At 39.8% G+C, this 18,809-nt stretch overlaps 1 protein-coding gene across 1 annotated transcript; it reads right to left on the bottom strand.

Moving 5' to 3' along the window:
* Nucleotides 1-15,915: 15,915 nt before the first annotated feature.
* LOC128667059 (olfactory receptor 1M1-like) lies at nucleotides 15,916-16,857 on the bottom strand. Its single transcript, XM_053721947.1, has one exon. It carries the CDS (start codon nucleotides 16,855-16,857, stop codon nucleotides 15,916-15,918), a length of 942 nt encoding a protein of 313 aa, XP_053577922.1.
* Between the last annotated feature and the right edge of the window lie 1,952 nt (nucleotides 16,858-18,809).

Raw genomic sequence — 18,809 nt, 5'->3', positions numbered from 1 at the left:
AGCTTAGAGTGCCGGTTCAGCAACAATAGCAAAGAAAAAAAGGTATACTCCGCTCAAAGTTAAAACATAAAACATAGTCTTTATTGGGCATTTGGATTAAATGCAAGTTAAAAAGTCAGCAAAAACTTGGAAAAATAGCATCCAAACAATATGGTGTCCAACGCGGTACAACTGGCTTACGCGTTTCTGCTTACGCCGTAGTCCTAGCTTGGCTGTTGTAATACTCCTACTATCTATATAATGAATAAAATTGTGCTATTGGTTAAGAGCTGAGCACATGGACACCACCCCCACCTGAGTAAACAGCTGTTTTAGCCGATCCAGATGGACATATGTTAAGAATAATTATAAAGAATGCACAAATACATGTTATTAGTAGTTATAACAAATAAATGAAAGGTAAAAGTTTTATACTTCAGTAGCGGTAAGAACAACATTTTTCCACCAATGAACATACACTCACTGAAAATATTTGTATATAATAGTACCTACATTCATGTGTTGTGTCTTCCTTGATAGGGGTATTTATTATTAATCTATTAGCAGAGGTTTTTTTAAGGACATAAATGAAAATAATGGGTATAGTTAGCCTTGCTACTTGGGTCATGTTAAAAAAACTATAATATTTCTAAAAGACATTATTTACATACAGAGAAAACCAAGAACTGATCAAGCATTTGTTCTATTTTTTGTTGGTGTGATGTGTACTAGTTTATGTACATAATAATGGTTATAGTTATTAAATATTGGTTATAGTTATTAAAGCCATATTTATATAGAGATTATACCGAGAGGTTCAAGACATATTTTAAAATTCAAAATTAGAGGAATTGAATATGAGATATGAAATCAGAAATTCAAAATTTGTGTTCATAAGAGAGTAGATACCGGAGGCTATTCCCAGAAATTAATCAGGTCGCAGCGAGAGTTTAGGCCCTCTGGAACCCTTGTCCTCAACTTGAACATCCAAAAGGCCTTTCTCTTTGCCAAAAGCCTATCAATGTCTCCTCCTCTCTTAGGTTTCAATACCCTCTCAATAGCACACCATTTGAATGTCTTAAGCTCATAGTTGTGTTTTTCTACAAAATGGCGTACAAGGGGAGTTGATAGTATACCTTGACCAATGGTGGAAAAATGTTCCCTGATTCTTGTCCTATATATTGGACCCAACATTGTTCACATTTAATCATATATATGACCTGAGTGGTCATACAGTTCATACAAGATTGTATGTTGAAAGTCTCACCTGTTATAAATGAAGTGAAAGTTTTGGTCTTATCAATATGTTCACAAGGTTTGCATTTTTTATGTCTGTACCCATACATCCCTATACTTGTAAGCCATGAACTAGTTTTAGTAGTTGTTTGTTGTTTTAATTGAGTTGGCAAAAGTATATTCCCCAATGTACAGTTTTTCCTAGCACTACATTTAATCCCTTCCTGGACGACTCCCTTCAAATGGTTATCTGTTGCTAGGATGGGAAAATGTTTTCTTATTATAGATGCTATCTGTGGAAACTGGGCACTATAGCCAGTTACAAAGTTGATTCCCTTAAAGTTGTTAGTACTCTTTACACTTTCCTGTATAAGGGACTCTCTTGATCTAACATCTACCTGTTTTCTAGCCTTTGTTACCACTTGGCGTGAGTACCCTCTCTCATTAAGTCTTTTAGTGAGATTTTGTGCTTGTTTGGTATACTTTTTGTTATCCGTACAATTCTGTTTAAGACGGATGAATTGTCCTTTGGCCACTGCCGCCGCTGTGTGCCTGGGATGGCATCTCCTTCCATGTAGCAAAGAGTTGCCTGAAATGGGTTTCCTAAAAGTTTTTGTAATGATCTTGCCTAATGTTGTACCTATTAGAGTGAGATCCAAATAATTTATAGAATTCGACTGAGTCTCAAAGGTAAACTTTAGAACAATCGAATTACTATTCAAAGTGTCCACAAATTTTGGAATGTCTATAATAGAACCATTCCAAATGAACAAGAGATCGTCTATAAACCGACCGTATGTGACAATCTGCTCTTTATAGGGATTTCTATCTCCAAAGATGTGGAAAATTCCCAAAAAACCTAAAAATAGGTTGGCGTATGATGGGGAGAATTTCGCCTCCATCGCTGTTCCACATCTTTGGAGATAGAAAGTTCCCTGAAATTTGAGAAAATTATGAGTTAATAAGAATTTTAATACTCTTAAAATAAACTCCTGAAAATCCGGCAAAAAATCAGTGAAATTTGATAAAAAGAACGATATTGCTTTGTAGCCCTCATCATGAGGAATTGAGGAGTATAATGATACTACATCCACTGTGATCCATGTGAACGACTCTCTCCACTCAAGATTATCACATATATTGAGAACATGTTTCGTGTCTCTAATGTATGAGGACAACTTAGTGACCAAAGGCTGCAATAGAGAGTCCAGCCATTGGGATAGGTGCTCTAATAGAGACCCTATCCCGCTGACTATTGGTCTTCCTTTGACATCTGATATTGATTTATAGATCTTTGGAAGGTGGTGGAACAGGGGTGTCTTAGGATATTGTACATTCAAATACTCAGCAGTGTTTTCATCTAAAAACCCCTGCTCCATACCATCATCCAAAATTTGCCACAGTTCTTTTCTAAACACATAAGTAGGATCTGTTAAAAGTACCATATAGCTATTTTTGTCATCTAATTGTCTTAGTGCCTCATCAACATATTGGGTTTTGTCAAGGATAACTACTGTCCCTCCCTTGTCCGCATTTTTAATGACAATATCATCATTGTTCTGTAATTATTTAAGGGCAATCCTTTCTGATCTATTCAAATTATTTTCTCCATTGCCTGTTTGAGATTTTAATTCTACAAGATCTTGTTCCACTCTGTTGAAAAATGTTTCTATAATAGACCCCCTACTCTGTATGGGTTAAAACCTGGACCTTGATTTTAAAGATGGTCCTGTTTTGATGTGACCTGAATGTAACTGACTCTCAAATTGTAGGCATTGTAATGTGATTAGATCACTGGATCCCTGAAAGGTGTGTCTGTCTCCCACCTCCACACTGGTATTGAAAGAACTAGCATTCATTGGCTGTTCATACAAATTAGTATCACGAAAGGGTTTCTTTAAAGTTATGTTTCTGATCAAATGATTAACATCAAAAATCTTTTGAAAAACATTAAAATCAGTTGTGGGTGCGAAGGACAGACCATACCCTAGAACCCTGTATTGTTCCTGTGTTAGGTCTACCTTAGAAAGGTTAACCACATTTCCTATTTGTATTTGCTTTGACCCCTGGTTGCCCTCAATTGATACCTGTCCTGTGATTTTTGGATTTGTAAGGACGGACCCTGTCCATCGGGATCCATGGGAAAAACCTGTTCTATAGTAGTTATATCTGCGCCCAAAGGTGCCGTAGTGACAGAAGGAATATATTTTGACCCTCATGACATTTTTGTATTTTGAGATTTTACCTTTTATCTCACTACCGGTGCTGTATCTACTTGGGTACTAGTAGTCATATTTTTCAGAATACCTGAAGGGATATTTAAATTACCTTCATTCCCAGATGATTTTTCATCTGAGGAATATTCAGTATCACTTCCTAAAAAAGTGACTGTTTTAGTCACATCACTACCTCTACCACTAGTATTGCCTTTATTTTTGTTCATATTTTTGTTGCTTTTATTGTTTTTATTATTACCATTGAAGGACCTACATCTATTGACTGGATAGGGTCTCTATTAGAGCACCTATCCCAGTGGCTTGACTCTCTATTGCAGCCTTTGGTCACTAAGTTGCCCTCATACATTATAAACATGAAACATGTTCTCAATATATGTGATAATCTTGAGTGGACAGAGTCGTTCACATGGATCATAGTGGATGTAGTATCATTATAGTCCTCAATTCCTCATGATGAGGGCTACAAAGCAATTTTGCTCTTTTTTTATATAATATATCTTTATTAAAGAAGAGATACAGCACCAGACGTAACAAGCACACATCAAGTAATACATTATTTCTCATGGAGCACGGCAAGATTAACACACAGTTCACATGTTGGTAGAGAGGAGACAAAGTCCTGCCCTCATTAACGTGTTGATATGACAGTTCCGTGCCATTGTATGACACTCATCCGGTTGTATGCATGCGTCATCACCCGTCCAATTATCCGTTCCCCTTCATTTTCAGTATTATATAAACAACTTAACATAACACATAACTCTATTTAACATACTCAAATATTTAACACAAAAAAAAAACAACTTACACAGGCCAGTATCCAGTGGACTTTTGCTCGGGGGGGAGAGGGAAAAAAAAAAAAGGGAGGTATACTGAAGACAAGCGGGAAAAGTCCTAAGATGGGAAGGAGGGAAGAGAGCTACTACACCCTCAGAAAAAGGATGCTACTTCGATCTCATTCACAGGTTCTGCTATGCCCGTATTAGTAAGAGAGTCATACAAAGCTCTCCACTCCCCTTTCAACGCTGCCTCCATCATCACCTCAGTCTGAAGGAAGGGCCCCAGGATTTGTTTTTGTTTTTCTATTTGCAATGTTCCCAGGAAAGTTTTCCACTTTTTTAAAAAGGATAACAATCTTCCCCCTGTATCTAATAGTGTATCTTGTTGCTCAATAAAGATCTGTCTAAATAGGGCTCTTTTGAACTGTGTCAGTGTAGGGGACGTCTAGAGCACCACAAAGTTAGAATACAGTTCCTAGCTATCAAAGTACAGAGGGTACAAAAGGGGTGTAGTTTTGTGTTGATTCCCTCCCACAAGAATAGGTATATATTCTCTATAGTGAATGTTACCTCTATTTTCATTACCTTCTCAAACCAATACTGCAGCAGCCCCCAAAAGCGGCGAAACTTAGGACAATGTAGAAAATAGTGGGCCAAGGAGGGGTTGGGATAATTACACTTTACACATTGATTCGGATGTTGGGGATTCCATTTACTTCGCCTACTTGGCGTGATATAATCTAGATGCAGCATTCTGACCTGGGCCTCTCTCAGTGTCATAAGTGTAGCTGCCTTAGCTTTCAAGATACTATCTGTGATGTCCGTGTTAGTGATGTCGGGTGTGAGTTCTTTCTGTATACCCTCTAACAAAGCATCCTGTGTCTTGGCTGTTTGATGTCTAAGTAGTGCTCTGTAAAGTGCCGAAATGGAGAAGCTCCCTAAACTGTATGCCGTTTGTGTGATCACAAATGGGGATTGACTCCAGAAGTTTTTATCAGAGTCCATCAGAGAAGTCACATAGTGCCTAATTTGTAAATAGGCAAAAAAATGCCTGTGTGGCAAATAAAATTTGGTTGTTAGGTCTTGAAAAGTCCTGACGGTGTGCAACAACGGATCCAGAAGATCCCCAACTCTATTCAGACCTTTCTCCTTCCACTCTGCAAAGGGTGCATGGTCATTTCCTGCCGGGAAGTCAGGGTTCCCAATAATAGTGATAAACTTTGGAGATGGTCGGATCCGGCCAAGCAACTTATGAGCCTGAGCCTAAACCTTAAGCGAATCTTTATACATAAGATTGTTTTTTAGCCGATGTGGGAGGTCGCCCGGCGAGAGATAAGGCAGCATGTTCAAAGCCAGAGGTGCCACTACCGATTCTTCTAGTGATTTATCATAAAAGTGGCGTGTATCTAACTGCCAGTCCATAACCAGCCTCAGCAGCGCTGCCCAATTATAGAACTTGATATTTGGGAGACCCAGACCTCCATCCAAAAAGGCATGGTGAAGTTTGTGGGTAGCCATTCTCGTTTTTTTCCCCCTCCACACAAACTGCTAGATTGCTCTCTCTAGTTTTTTTATGTCACTCTTGTGCAGCATGAAAGGCAACATCAGGAGTGGATAGAGAATTTTAGGCAGTAAGGACATTTTAAAAAGGTTAATGCGTCCCGTCAACCCTAGGGGAAGGTTTTTCCATCTCTCCATTTGGGAGCAGATTGTGGTACACTGAGAGTCCAGATTCATCTGGTATAATTTATTCGGATTATTATTTAAGTGTATCCCCAGATAAGTAAGTGAGTGTGTGACTTCCACAAAAGGATAGACCGTTTCCCTGTGATTATTTCTATGTAACCATAAAATTTCAGATTTAAGATTATTTATCTTATATCCAGAGAAACTACCGAACAGTTCCAAAGTTTTCAAGATCTTTGGGATATGCTTCCGGGGAGACTCCACAAACAACAACATGTCGTCTGCATATAGTGCTAGCTGTTGATCGCTGTTACCTATTCGGAACCTAGGGAAAATTTGTCTCAACTTAACCGCGAGGGGTTCCAGGGCGAGATCAAATATCAGGGGAGATAAGGGACAACCCTGTCTTGTGCCCCTTACCAGCCGAAAGTCTGAAGAGAAGTGTCCATTAACCATGATGCGGGCCATAGGTGCATGATAGATTTTGCGCAGCGCCGAAATAAAGGGGCCCCGAAAATTGAAGCCTTCTAAGGCGTCAAATAGATAGGGCCATTCTACCCTATCAAAAGCCTTTTCTGCGTCAAGAGACAGCAGAAAGGCTTCTGGCCATTCAGTAGCACCTTTTTCACTTGCCTGCTCATGGAAGTGGTTTATCACCTGGAGGACCCGGCGCAAGTTAGTGACAGACGATCTCCCGAACACAAACCCAGTCTGATCGGGATGCAAGAGGCTAGGCAGCAAAGGTTTTAATCGGTTCGCCAATATTTTTGTAAAGACCTTGTAATCTGCGTTAAGTAACGAGATAGGGCGGTATGATTCCGGGACAGAGTGATCCTTCCCTGGCTTGGGAATAAGGGTTATATGGGCTGATGAAAATGTAGGAGAAGGAGGATTATTCTCTCCGAGAAGACTATTGTATATCTTGCCTAATACGGGTGACACCTGAGGCAGCAGCATCGGATAGAATTCTATCGGAAGGCCATCCGGGCCAGCCGCCTTGCCCAATGCTATGGATCTTATTGTGTGCTGAACCTCCCTGACCATGATGGGCGCATTTAGGGATTCTAGTTGGTCCTCTGTTAAGGTAGGGAGTGCCAGTGTTTCCCAGAACTGATGCAGCTTTGGTGCCTCAGCCTCTGGTTGTTTGGCGTATAGAGTTTGATAGTACATTGCGAAGCAATGCGCTTCGTTGGAAGTTGTTTTGTAGGTGGCTCCTTCATAATTCAAGGCAACCACCTCCCGTCTCGTTTCCCTCCTATTTACCAAGGAAGCTAACAATCGCCCTGACCTACTCCCAAATCTGTTAAATTTTCCTGCAGCTCTCAACAGTCCGTACGCTGCCTTTTGCTTTAAGAAGTTGTCCATTTGTTCCTTAATCTCTATGTAGGCATCATATGCCTCTCTGGATTTAGTAATACTGTATGTCTTGTATGCTAAGTCCATACCCTTCTGTAAATCGTCATGTTTCCTTTGAAGATTACGCTTCAAAGTCGACAAGTAAGAGATCACCTGTCCCGTGAGGACCACCTTTGCAGTGTCCCAAAGCAATTGTGGCGTGTCTAAGTGTTGCTGGTTATCGGTTAAGAAGTCGTTCCAAAAGTGTGTTAGATATTTTTGAAAATTTTCAGATTTCATTTGGTAAGTTTGAAATCTGAGTATATTTCTGTTGGGCTTAGGTTTATTTAAGTCGATCACAATTTCTATAGGTGCGTGATCTGATAATACAATTGAATGTATTTTTTCGGACCGAACCAGCGGGATCATAGAGTCTGACACTAAGAATAGATCTATCCTAGAAAACGACCCCGCCGCTCTGGAAAGACATGTGAAGTCTTTATCCATTACATGTCTCCTTCTCCATATGTCGCACACCTCAAGTTCTGTCTGTAGCCTCTGGAATATTTTGTGCTCATATCTACCTCTATATTTCAGGAGCCTAGGGTTAACCTCCCATGGCTGTACCCATGATCTATCTAGTTGTGGATTGGGGACTAAATTGAAATCTCCACCTAGTATAAGTGGGAATCCCGTAAACAGGAACAAAGCTTGTATAAGTCTGTCCCAGAATGAGGGGTCTCTGTTATTTTGTGCATATATGTTACAAAAGATATAGACTGTATTGCATAATTTAACTTTAAGTATAAGAAACCTACCCTCTCTGTCCTTACGTGTATGGAGAATATCAACTGGGTTTCTTTTCCCAAAGAGTATAGCAAGTCCTCTACTGGAGCTAGTGTGTGAGAGATATGACAGTGTACCTACCCATAGTTTCTTGAGCTTATCATGTTCTGTGTCTATCAGATGTGTCTCCTGAAGGAATGTGATGTCAGTATCCAATCTCTTAAGGAGTGCCAAGATCGAGCTCCTCTTCACCGGGGAGTTAATACCCCCCACATTCCATGAAGTGATCCTAAGTGTCATTCAGACCCTGAGTGGGGAGAAGAAGAAGCAGGAAGAGAGAGAGAGAGAGAGAGAAAAAAAAACAATAAAAACCCTCCCCCCGAATAGGAAGCAAGCCCGTCCAGGTTAGTTGTGCATTGCTCATTACATATGTGAGTAAAAACATGGTATGCAACCCTACTGCATAAATCGGTTAAATAGCCTCTCAAACTACAACTAACATATATTGTTCGCCATTTGGGACAAGCATCAATCTCACTGGAGTCTCCAGTTTGCAATCTTGTGGTATAGGTGGCCAATTCCGCAAACCCGTGATTCTCAAGCACACACGGGCCTACTGGAACGAGCCAACCTTGATTATTTTTCAGTTTCCAGGTTTTCCGATGCCTAAGGACACTCAAGGCCCCTGTTCCTGAGTCTAGCCTATGCTCTTTCATGTCTATTCCCACATAGTCCATTTGCAACATCTGCAGAGTAGTCTTACCCGTCCCTGAGATTATCCTAGCACACACATTTTCACATATGATGCTGTTGGGTGTCTGACCGTAAAGTATCATGACCAGCCCTGCGGACCCACAATCTTTACACATACACGGGTCCACGTGGGTCAGCCGTTTAGAAATATGTATCTGGGACAGTAAATTATAAAAGATGTGTGTGCTGCGTGTCAGTATATATGAGGCAACATCTGCTAATACAATACATGCCCTAAGTCATATTAAAGCATAGTGAACAATTGATAACCCCCCTATTTTTACAGTGGTAACAGACATAGCAAATAACAAAATAACAGTCATCACATACAGAACAGATAACCAAGTACAAGAACTAGCATTCTTCAGGGTTTTCTGCAGCTATCTTTACATTGTAGCCTAGTAGATGTATGTATATGAGAAGGTTTGACCAGCTCTGCGGATCCATGAATTCCAACTTCACACAGATCCGCTAAAGCTAGTCTCTTAGAGGCCTGTCTCAGAGCCAATGGTATATAAACATTGAACAGAACCATAATAAACAACATAACATATAACTTAAAAACATTTCTAACAAAGAAAACAATTGTTGAAGCATTAATGTATCTTTCTCTCGATTTTGTCATAAACTGGTTAACAGCCAGGGTGGGTTCTTGGCTATTATAGGCAAAATATATTCCACACCTGGATATTCCAGGCCTGACTAGAGTAGCTGACCCGAAGGGTCCAAGATATTGAGATAGGCCCAGGCGTGGAACAGTCAGCATCATTACGGAAGTCAAAACAGTCACCCTAAACCTTAAATCATACAGCAGAAATTTTCTTTGGAAGGGCTGGGTTGCTCCAAAAAAGCCCATCACTATACTCAAAGATCAATGTGATATTTACATGCAGCGTAGTGACAACTCCCCTCAGTCTGTTCCATTTTGCTTTTCCGTTTTCAAATAGCTTTCCACGGCCTGAGGAGAGTGGAAGAATTTGGGGCCCGTGAGCAATCTGCCGCTGCAGCTTCGCGGGAAACAGCAACGCTACTTGCCGTCCCTGCTCATAGAGACGGGAACAGATGGGCACAAACTCTTTGCGCTGTCTCGTGACCTCAGAGGAGAAGTCCTGAAACAAGAGCAACCTGCTACCCTCGTAGATGACTTCCTTTTTTAATCTGTAGGCTCTGAGGATTCTCAGCTTCTCCTGAAAGTTTAGACATTTAAAGATGACCTGTCTCGGCTTGGTGTTGTTAGTCTCTAGACTGCGTTCCGGGCCCACTCTATGTGCCCTTTCCACATCAATGTGGAGGATGTCTTGTGAAATGCCCAGGAGTTTCGGGAACACTAATGCAGTAAAAGCCAGGAGATATTTGCCTTTTACCTTCTCGGGTAGGCCTACTATTCGTAAATTATTACGTCGACTGCGATTCTCTAAGTCGTCTACTCTTTCTTGTAGAGCCTTGTTTTGGCGTAAGATTTGTTGCAGAGAGTTGCCTGTTTCAATCTGCCTGTCCTCGACATCTGTTATTCTATTCTCAGCCGCCGTGAGGCTAACCTAACCTAGCTGGTAAGTGTGTCTAAGCCCGCCTGTAAGTTCTCCATTTAGGTAGAAAGAAAGATTTGAGCTCTTTCATCAGCTGCCCCTTATCCTCTGTGCCAGTAGATTGTTTCATTAGATGTGGGGATATTTCTGCACTTACTTCAGGCTGGTGCCTGCTCTTTTTGTCCCCCATTTTATTTCTATGGGTCATAGCGCCTTCCCGGGGGGTGTTAGTTTTTAAAAATATTTATCCACTTTCATGTATAGGTGACCTGCTGCCTCTTTCTGTTATGCAGTACAAGTGAGATAGTAAGATAGAGTCAAAGCAGAAAGCCTAGCAAATATGTCCTGCTTCCTTATCACAGTGGATCAACAATGACAGCAGTGTGTAGGAATAGCTGAGAAACAGAACCCTGAGTGCGGTTTCCTAAGTCTCCTGCCCCCTCAGACCAAGTTATACAGGGTGTCCTTGCTGAGCCCAGTTCTCACAAATAACGCAGCACAGCGTCTGGTTAGGGTCCCTGCCCACTCTGTGTCACAGGAGCAAGGGTCAAGACTTCACTGGGCATTCCCAGTTAAAATGCCTATAATATGTCTATCAGCGTGGCAAACTTCATAATATAGTTGACAAAGTCTATGTCTCCTGCAGTTACTTGTGCTCAGCTTTGGAGTCGTATAACAGTGCCAGCTTATGCAGGGCTATGAAATCCCAGTGCCAGTGTTTCTGCACTATTAACACTGAATCTGAAGTGATGGTGTTCAGTATGCGGTATTAAGAACCCCAGTAGACACTGTCTCAACTAAAGTAAAGCAGGGCCCTGTGTATATCTGTATGCCTGTTCAAGCCCCAACAGTTCATATATGTTGCTGAGCCCTTTAACTTGTATCTGAGCTGTCTGTAGTATGGAGCCACAATACACTCGCAGTGTCCAGCCTGTATTATGCAAAAGTTTCTTAACACTAGCGGGAGGACTTATGTGAGGGTACAGAAGGTGTATCTTACCCGAGTCTTGAATCGGAGCCGGGAGATCCGTCACAGTATGTCCCAACAGCCATAGATGGAATGCTGTCTAGGCCCTTTCCGGAGTCTGTTTCGAGCTGCTATGCGAGGGAGGAGAGCCCCGCCGCTCAGCTGTGTGTAGGGCAAGATGGCGTCCGGGCGTTTTCTCGCCTCAAAAAGGTAGCCGTCAAAAACAATGAGTCACTAGGCGGCACTGGTAAGTAACTCCGACCTCCGTACCTGTAATGATCCTCCCTGGGTATATCTGATTGCCTCCGCTCCTTCAGCCGTGTTACTTAGGCTTATCCTTCTCTCCCCGCGTGGCCTGTCTGTTAGACGTGCGGGTGGCTGGGGGGGGGCGGCTCCTCTCACCGCGGCTAAACCGAGATTTCACCTTGGGGCTAAAAAACTCTGCTTCGACTGCGGTCCCACCGTCCTCAGTCCTCCTTCGGGTTCCCCCCTACACAACCGATGGGCGAAAGTTCTGATCTGCCCCACTACTTTATATCTATGCACTGCATGTGCTGTCGGACTTGCAGCGGGGGCAGTTGTAATGAGCCAGTGCTTGAAATTGCCGGGTACCCAGTGTACCAAGGCTGGAGGGCACCCAGGCTTCAGGAGAATGAAGTATCCCCACAATAAGGGTGTTAGAGTAGGGTATAAAACACTTATTAAAAGCAGTCAGCTCCGGAGCTCTCTCTCCAAGCTGCTTCTTCCTTGGCCCGCCCACCAGAAGTCTTCCCAATTTCGCTCTTTTAATCAAATTTCACTGACTTTTTGCTGGATTTTCAGGAGTTTATTTTAAGTGTATTAAAATTCTTGTTAACTCATATTTTTTTCAAATTTCAGGGAACTTTCTATCTCCAAAGATGTGGAACAGAGATGGGGCGAATTTCGCCCATCATACCATTTGGAATGGTTCTATTATAGACATTCCAAAATTTGTGGACACTTTGAATAGTAATTCGATTGGTCTAAAGTTTACCTTTGAGACTCAGTCGAATTCTATCAATTATTTGGATCTCACTCTAATGGGAACATCAGGCAAGATCGTTACAAAAACTTATAGGAAACCCACTTCAGGCAACTCTTTACTACATGGAAGGAGTTGCCATCCCAGGCGCACGTCGGCGGCAGTGGCCAAAGGGCAATTCATCCATCTTAAACGGAATTGTACGGATAAGAAAAAGTATACCAAACAAGCACAAGATCTCACTAAAAGACTTAATGATAGAGGGTACTCATGCCAAGTGGTCACAAAGGCTAGAAAACAGGTAGATGTTATATCAAGAGAGTCCCTTATACAGGGAAGTGTAAAGAGTACTAACAACTTTAAGGGAATCAACTTTGTAACTAGCTATAGTGCCCAGTTTCCACAGATAGCATCTATAATAAGAGAACATTTTCCCATCCTAGCAGCGTATGACCATTTGAAGGGAGTCGTCCAGGAAGGGATTAGATGTAGTACTAGGAAAAACTGTACATTGGGGAATACACTTTCGCCAACTCAATTAAAACAACAGACAACTACTACAACTAGTTCATGGCTTACAAGTATAGGGATGTATGGGTGCGGACATAAAAAATGCAAACCTTGTGAACATATTGATAAGACCAAAACTTTCACTTCATTTATAACAGGTGAGACTTTCAACATACAATCTTGTATGAACTGTATGACCACTCAGGTCATATATATGATTAAATGTGAACAATGTTGGGTCCAATATATAGGACTCATGTCCAGAGATATAAAAACAAGAATCAGGGAACATTTTTCCACCATTGGTCAAGGTATACTATCAACTCCCCTTGAACGCCATTTTGTAGAAAAACACAACTGTGAGCTTTCAAATGGTGTGCTATTGAGAGGGTATTGAAACCTAAGAGAGGAGGAGACATTGATAGGATTTTGGCAAAGAGAGAGGCCTTTTGGATGTTCAAGTTGAGGACCAGGGTTCCAGAGGGCCTAAACTCTCGCTGCGACCTGATTAATTTCTGGGAATAGCCTCTGGTATCTACACTCTCATAAACACAAATTTTGAATTTCTGATTTCATATCTCATATTCTGTTCCTCTAATTTTGAATTTTAAAATATATCTTGAACCTCTCAGTATAATCCCTATATAAATATGGCTTTAATAACTATAACCATTATTTAATAACTATAACCATTATTATGTACATAAACTAGTACACATCACACCAACAAAAAATAGAACAAATGCTTGATCAGTTATTGGTTTTCTCTGTATGTAAATAATGTATTTTAGAAATAGTATAGTTCTTTGAACATGACCCAAGTAGCAAGGCTAACTATACCTATTATTTTCATATATGTCCTCAAAAAACCTCTGCTAATAGATTAATGATAAATACCCCTATCAAGGAAGAGACAACACATGAATGTAGGTACTACTATATACAAATATTTTCAGTGAGTGTATGTTCATTGGTGGAAAAATGTTGTTCTTACTGCTACTGAAGTATAAAACTTTTACCTTTCATTTATTTCTTATAACTACTAATAACATGTATTTGTGCATCCTTTATAATTATTCTTAACATATGTCTATCTGGATCGGCTAAAACAGCTGTTTACTCAGGTGGGGGTGGTGTCCATGTGCTCTGCTCTTAACCAATAGCACAATTTTATTCTATATATAGATAGTAGGAGTATTACAACAGCCAGGCTATGACTATGGTGTAAGCCGAAACGCGTAAGCCAGTTGTACAGCGTTGGACACCATCTTGTTTGGCTGCTATTTTTCCAAGTTTTTGCTGACTTTAATCCAAATGCCCAATAAAGACTATGTTTTATGTTTTAACTTTGAGCGGAGTATACCTTTTTTTCCTTGCTATGGTTAAATAAGTCACCTTTCCGGTATTACACAAAATGTAAGTAATATCCGAACAAGGGTATCTATATTTTGATGTGTGTACACTGAGTAATGAGTAGAAAATCGTAATGTCAGCGATATGCTGATAAAATGTGGCTACATTCAGATAAACACATTCTCCAATGGAGCAGATACTGTTCCCTTGTTGGGCTAGTTATAACCCTGTTAAGTATAGTATGGTTAAGTCACCTACAGAATTAAAGCTCAATATTGTTGCAATTAATACATTTCTGAAAGTAAAGACTGATAATATCTGTAGCAGCCCAGTTAAATCTAACTTATTAATTAATTATAAATCTAACTTATTAATTATAAATCAATAAATTCTATTGATACCTGGATCACCTAAGTTGCATCAGTGCATGTATCATTTGTGTTTTTATATGTGACCTTTATTATTTTAATATATATTTAATAAAAGTTAAATTTTAAACCTGACCTTCTTGTTCCTGTGTTTAGGTAAACACATACTATTGCCCTTTCAGTTAATATAAGTAGTTGAGTGCTAATATGTACACGCTTTTTGCAATGTGATTCCCACATTGCTAGCCCTTATTAATGAATAGCGATGTTTGGAACTACTAATAATATCCAACGATTATTAAAATAGGGGACTACTTTAGGTAGTGCCGTTTTGCTCTTCTTTATGAAGGTTCAAATGTATGTTTGCATAATTTCACTCGCAGAATATACTGCACATGGACAGCATTATAAATTGTTGTATATGGTTCTTTCTTAACTTTGGTCTCAGCCCTCATGTGGCATATAGAAGACAGCTTGTGTTCACAGATAACAGTCTGGTTTCAAGAGTTAATAAGTTCATCTTAAGCCATGTCTGATGAAAGACATCTATTAATGGGACAATAAACACATTTATTTTTTTTCTTGAATAATTTAGATAAAACATACAATTTTAAGCAACTTTCCAATTTACATCTAATATAAAATGTGCTTTATTCTCTTGGTATATTGATATCCTTTGTTGAAGTAGCAGTAATGCACTACTGGGTGCTAGCTGAACACATCGGATGAGCCAATGTCAGGAGTTGGATAAGCCTGTGACAAGAGGCATATATAGCAACCAATCAGCAGCTAGCTCCCAGTAGTGCATTGATGCTCCTGAGCCTAAGTATGATTAATCCGAATCACAAAAGTTTAATATTGACTTTACAGTACAATTAAGGTGCTGAGGCTTTGGATTACCCAGAATCCCAGCAGTTTTATGTAAAGTGTACTAATTGTCCACCAAATTCAAATTAGTGCATAGTGAAAACAAACAATGTATATTAGTTCCATAGCTTTTTTCTTCCACAGAATAATAAAGACTATTAAAGGGGCAGGAAACCCCAACATTTTCTTTCATTATTTAGATAGAACATACAATTTCAAACAACTGTCCAATGTACTTCTATTATCAAATTTGCTTAATTCTCTTGTTATCTTTTGCTGAAGGAACAGCATTGCACTACTGGCAGCTAGCAGAACACATCTAGTTAGCCAATCACAAGAGACAAATCCGTACAGGCACCATCAGCAGCTAGCTCCCACTAGTGTAGGATATTCTATTTCAACAAGGGATACCAAGAGAACAAAGCATATTTGAATACAGAAGTTAATTTACAAGTGTTTTAAAATCACATGCTCTATCTGAATCATGCAACTTTAATTTTGACTTTCCTATCCCATTAAGAATACTGTTTCTATTTTACAGAAGTGGTTTCTCTGTTTTTTCCTTGTAGAATCCTCATCAGAGCAGTCTTTACATTTCTGTTTCTAAGACTATATATTAGAGGGTTTAACATGGGTGTAACTGCCGCGTACAGCACAGAGAACACCTGATCTAATACCTCTGCGTTTTCAGAGGGTGGCCTTAAATAAACACACAAAATAGTGCCATAGAAAATCATTATTACAGTAAGATGAGAGGTGCAGGTAGAAAAGGCTTTCTTTCTACTAAAAATGGACTTTATACGCAAAATACTGGAAATGATTTTGACATAAGATGTTAAACTAAGCAAGAATGGAAACAGTCCAACTAACAATGTCTCTACAAAAAATACAATGTTAAATTTTGTGCCAGCACAGACAATGTTAGCCAGAGCTTTAATCTCACAGTAGTAATGATAAATGTTATGAGTCTGACAAAAATCTAATGAAGAAACAAAACTGGTGAGAAAAATTGAATTCACACATGCGGATATCCAGGTGTCACTCAAAATCAAGACACATGTTTCCTTATTCATTATAACATGATAGCGTAAAGGGTTACAAATTGCCACATATCGATCATATGCCATGAAGGACAATAGAATAGTTTCTGTGACAGCCAGAAATGTGAAAAAATACATCTGAGTAAAGCAATGTTCAAAGGACAGCATATTCTTTCCAGTTAGTAGAATGTCTATAAGTTTAGGGAGAGTGATTGTGGTGGAACAGATGTCTACAAGTGATAAGTTGCCTAGAAACAGGTACATGGGAGTATGCAGGTGGTTATCCATATATACTACAATAATTATCACTAAATTCCATAGTAAACCACTTATATATAAAAAGAAAAAGAAGATTGAAAGTAGAGGTTTCTTGTCCCCATTGCTGGAAAATGCTACCATATAGAAGTGTATTGTAGATGTTTGGTTCTCCATAAATATTATATTATTTTGTGGATTTTTGGTTCTCCATAAATATTATATTCTTCTAGAAGAGATAAAATAAAACATTTTAGTTGTTGAATTGCTGATAACTATTTCTGCATATTAGTATTAGGAATGACAAAACTTGTATGAAAGTGAATGTCAAGTTAAAGTGATCACCTAAAGTAAAACGATAGCAGTTAAAAAATGAATCGTTATTTCTCCCCCGCGGGGGTCAGCCCCATTGCACTAACGGCACTGCCTGGAGGGAAACAATGATTACTTGATTGCAGATGAGTCATCTGTTAATCAATTGCTGAAGATGGTGACCGGAGCATCAGCTCTATCCGTATAGTGCTTATAGTGAAATATCTATGAAGATAAGTATATACTAAAGATTTCATGAATGAAACTCTCATTCATTTTTTAACTGCTATCGTTTCACTTTAGGTAATCGCTTTAACTTGACATTCACTTTAAATGTTCTTTGCTTGTAGAGAGTGCTTAGCATTGCTAAGGTATTAAAGTGTTGTCACAATACGAGTATTGACTATACATTTAACAAACAGTTATGGTTTTGTTAAGTTCTGGTTTAACCTCTGAACAAATAAACACATTTCCTGAAAGTAAATCTAAAAATATTTATTTTGCTATTAAGTTGTTAAAAAATAAAATGCTTGCATGTGATGTAGGGGTGTTTTTGGTCAAGGATACAACCAAAACTACTGGAGTTGGACTTTTTCTAGGTATGGTACAATTTTGCTGATTAGAAATGAAGATAGAAGCCTAAAAATGTTTTTTTTTAAAAATTCAAGAACTGCAATTTGTATTAATGGCCAAATGCAAAGAAGAGTTTACTCTATCCTTATAAATTTTAATTTTACTTGATTGTTAAAGCAACTTAAGCACTTATGACAGTGTAGAATCCAGCAAAATGTGATTTTAATCTTATGGTGAATTTGGAAGTTATGGGAACCTAAAACAATAAGTTTAATATTTACGTTTACAATTATATTAAAATGTATAGTTATGTAATACAGAAATGTTATATTCATTAGTTAACTGATCTAAGGTAACAAAATCAGTTGATGTTAACTTTTAAAATACATTTAGAATATAAAATGACATTAAACCTCTTTTTTTTCTTTTATGATTAAGATAGAACCAGTGGCGTCACTACAGGGGGGCTAGGGGGGACATTTGCCCCCCCAAGAATGGCTTGCCCCCCCCCGCCTGCCCCTCCGGCACTTTTTATAATTCTGGAGCAGTGGAGGACCAGGATGCTGAATCAGGAGGAGTATGAGAATAGATTATTTTATTATTTTTAAATTGTGTTTATTTTTTGTGTATTTACTGTCTCTCTGTACTGTTGTTCGATCTTCACTTGCTGTTTGAGTGAGAGATAGACTACTGACACACGACACCTGACCCACGTGGCTATGATCATGTTGATGATGTCTGATGAGGGCGGCTAAGCAGGGCTAAAGGTAGCGCGCCTCTCAGTGAGTAAAAAGTCCCGCCTCACACACCACAGCACGTGCCTCATGCCAGCTCAACACGCGGCAGCTAAATTAAGTAATGGCTTCTGCTGGGCTGGCAATATGGCATCATCATGCTGTGCTGACAGGTGACAGCTGGTCTGGGCCTGGCAATTGCTCCTCCTCTCCTCCACCAGATCAGTTGATCACGAGTCACAACGACGTTCACGGTTCACACCGGCCGCACAGTCTATAACGGAGACTGGACTCTGGAGAGGAAGAGGTAGGAGGAGCAAGCAGCAGCCAAGTTCTGCAGAAGTGCGGGGGAAGGAGGCGGAGCTGGGCTGACGAGTGACGACACACTGGGGCACAGTCGGTCTCTGTGCTGCTCCTGTGAGAACTGAACTGACTGAGTGTTAGTGGCTGCGGCGGGGCATATTTGAAGACTAGCGGTCTGTGACGTCAACCTCCCCCGTAAGAGAGAGC

Source organism: Bombina bombina, chromosome 1, assembly GCF_027579735.1.
Source record: "Bombina bombina isolate aBomBom1 chromosome 1, aBomBom1.pri, whole genome shotgun sequence".
In the NCBI taxonomy this organism is placed as follows: domain Eukaryota; kingdom Metazoa; phylum Chordata; class Amphibia; order Anura; family Bombinatoridae; genus Bombina; species Bombina bombina.
Note: the sequence above shows the minus strand (reverse complement) of the source record. Positions and strands in the feature narration are given on the sequence as shown.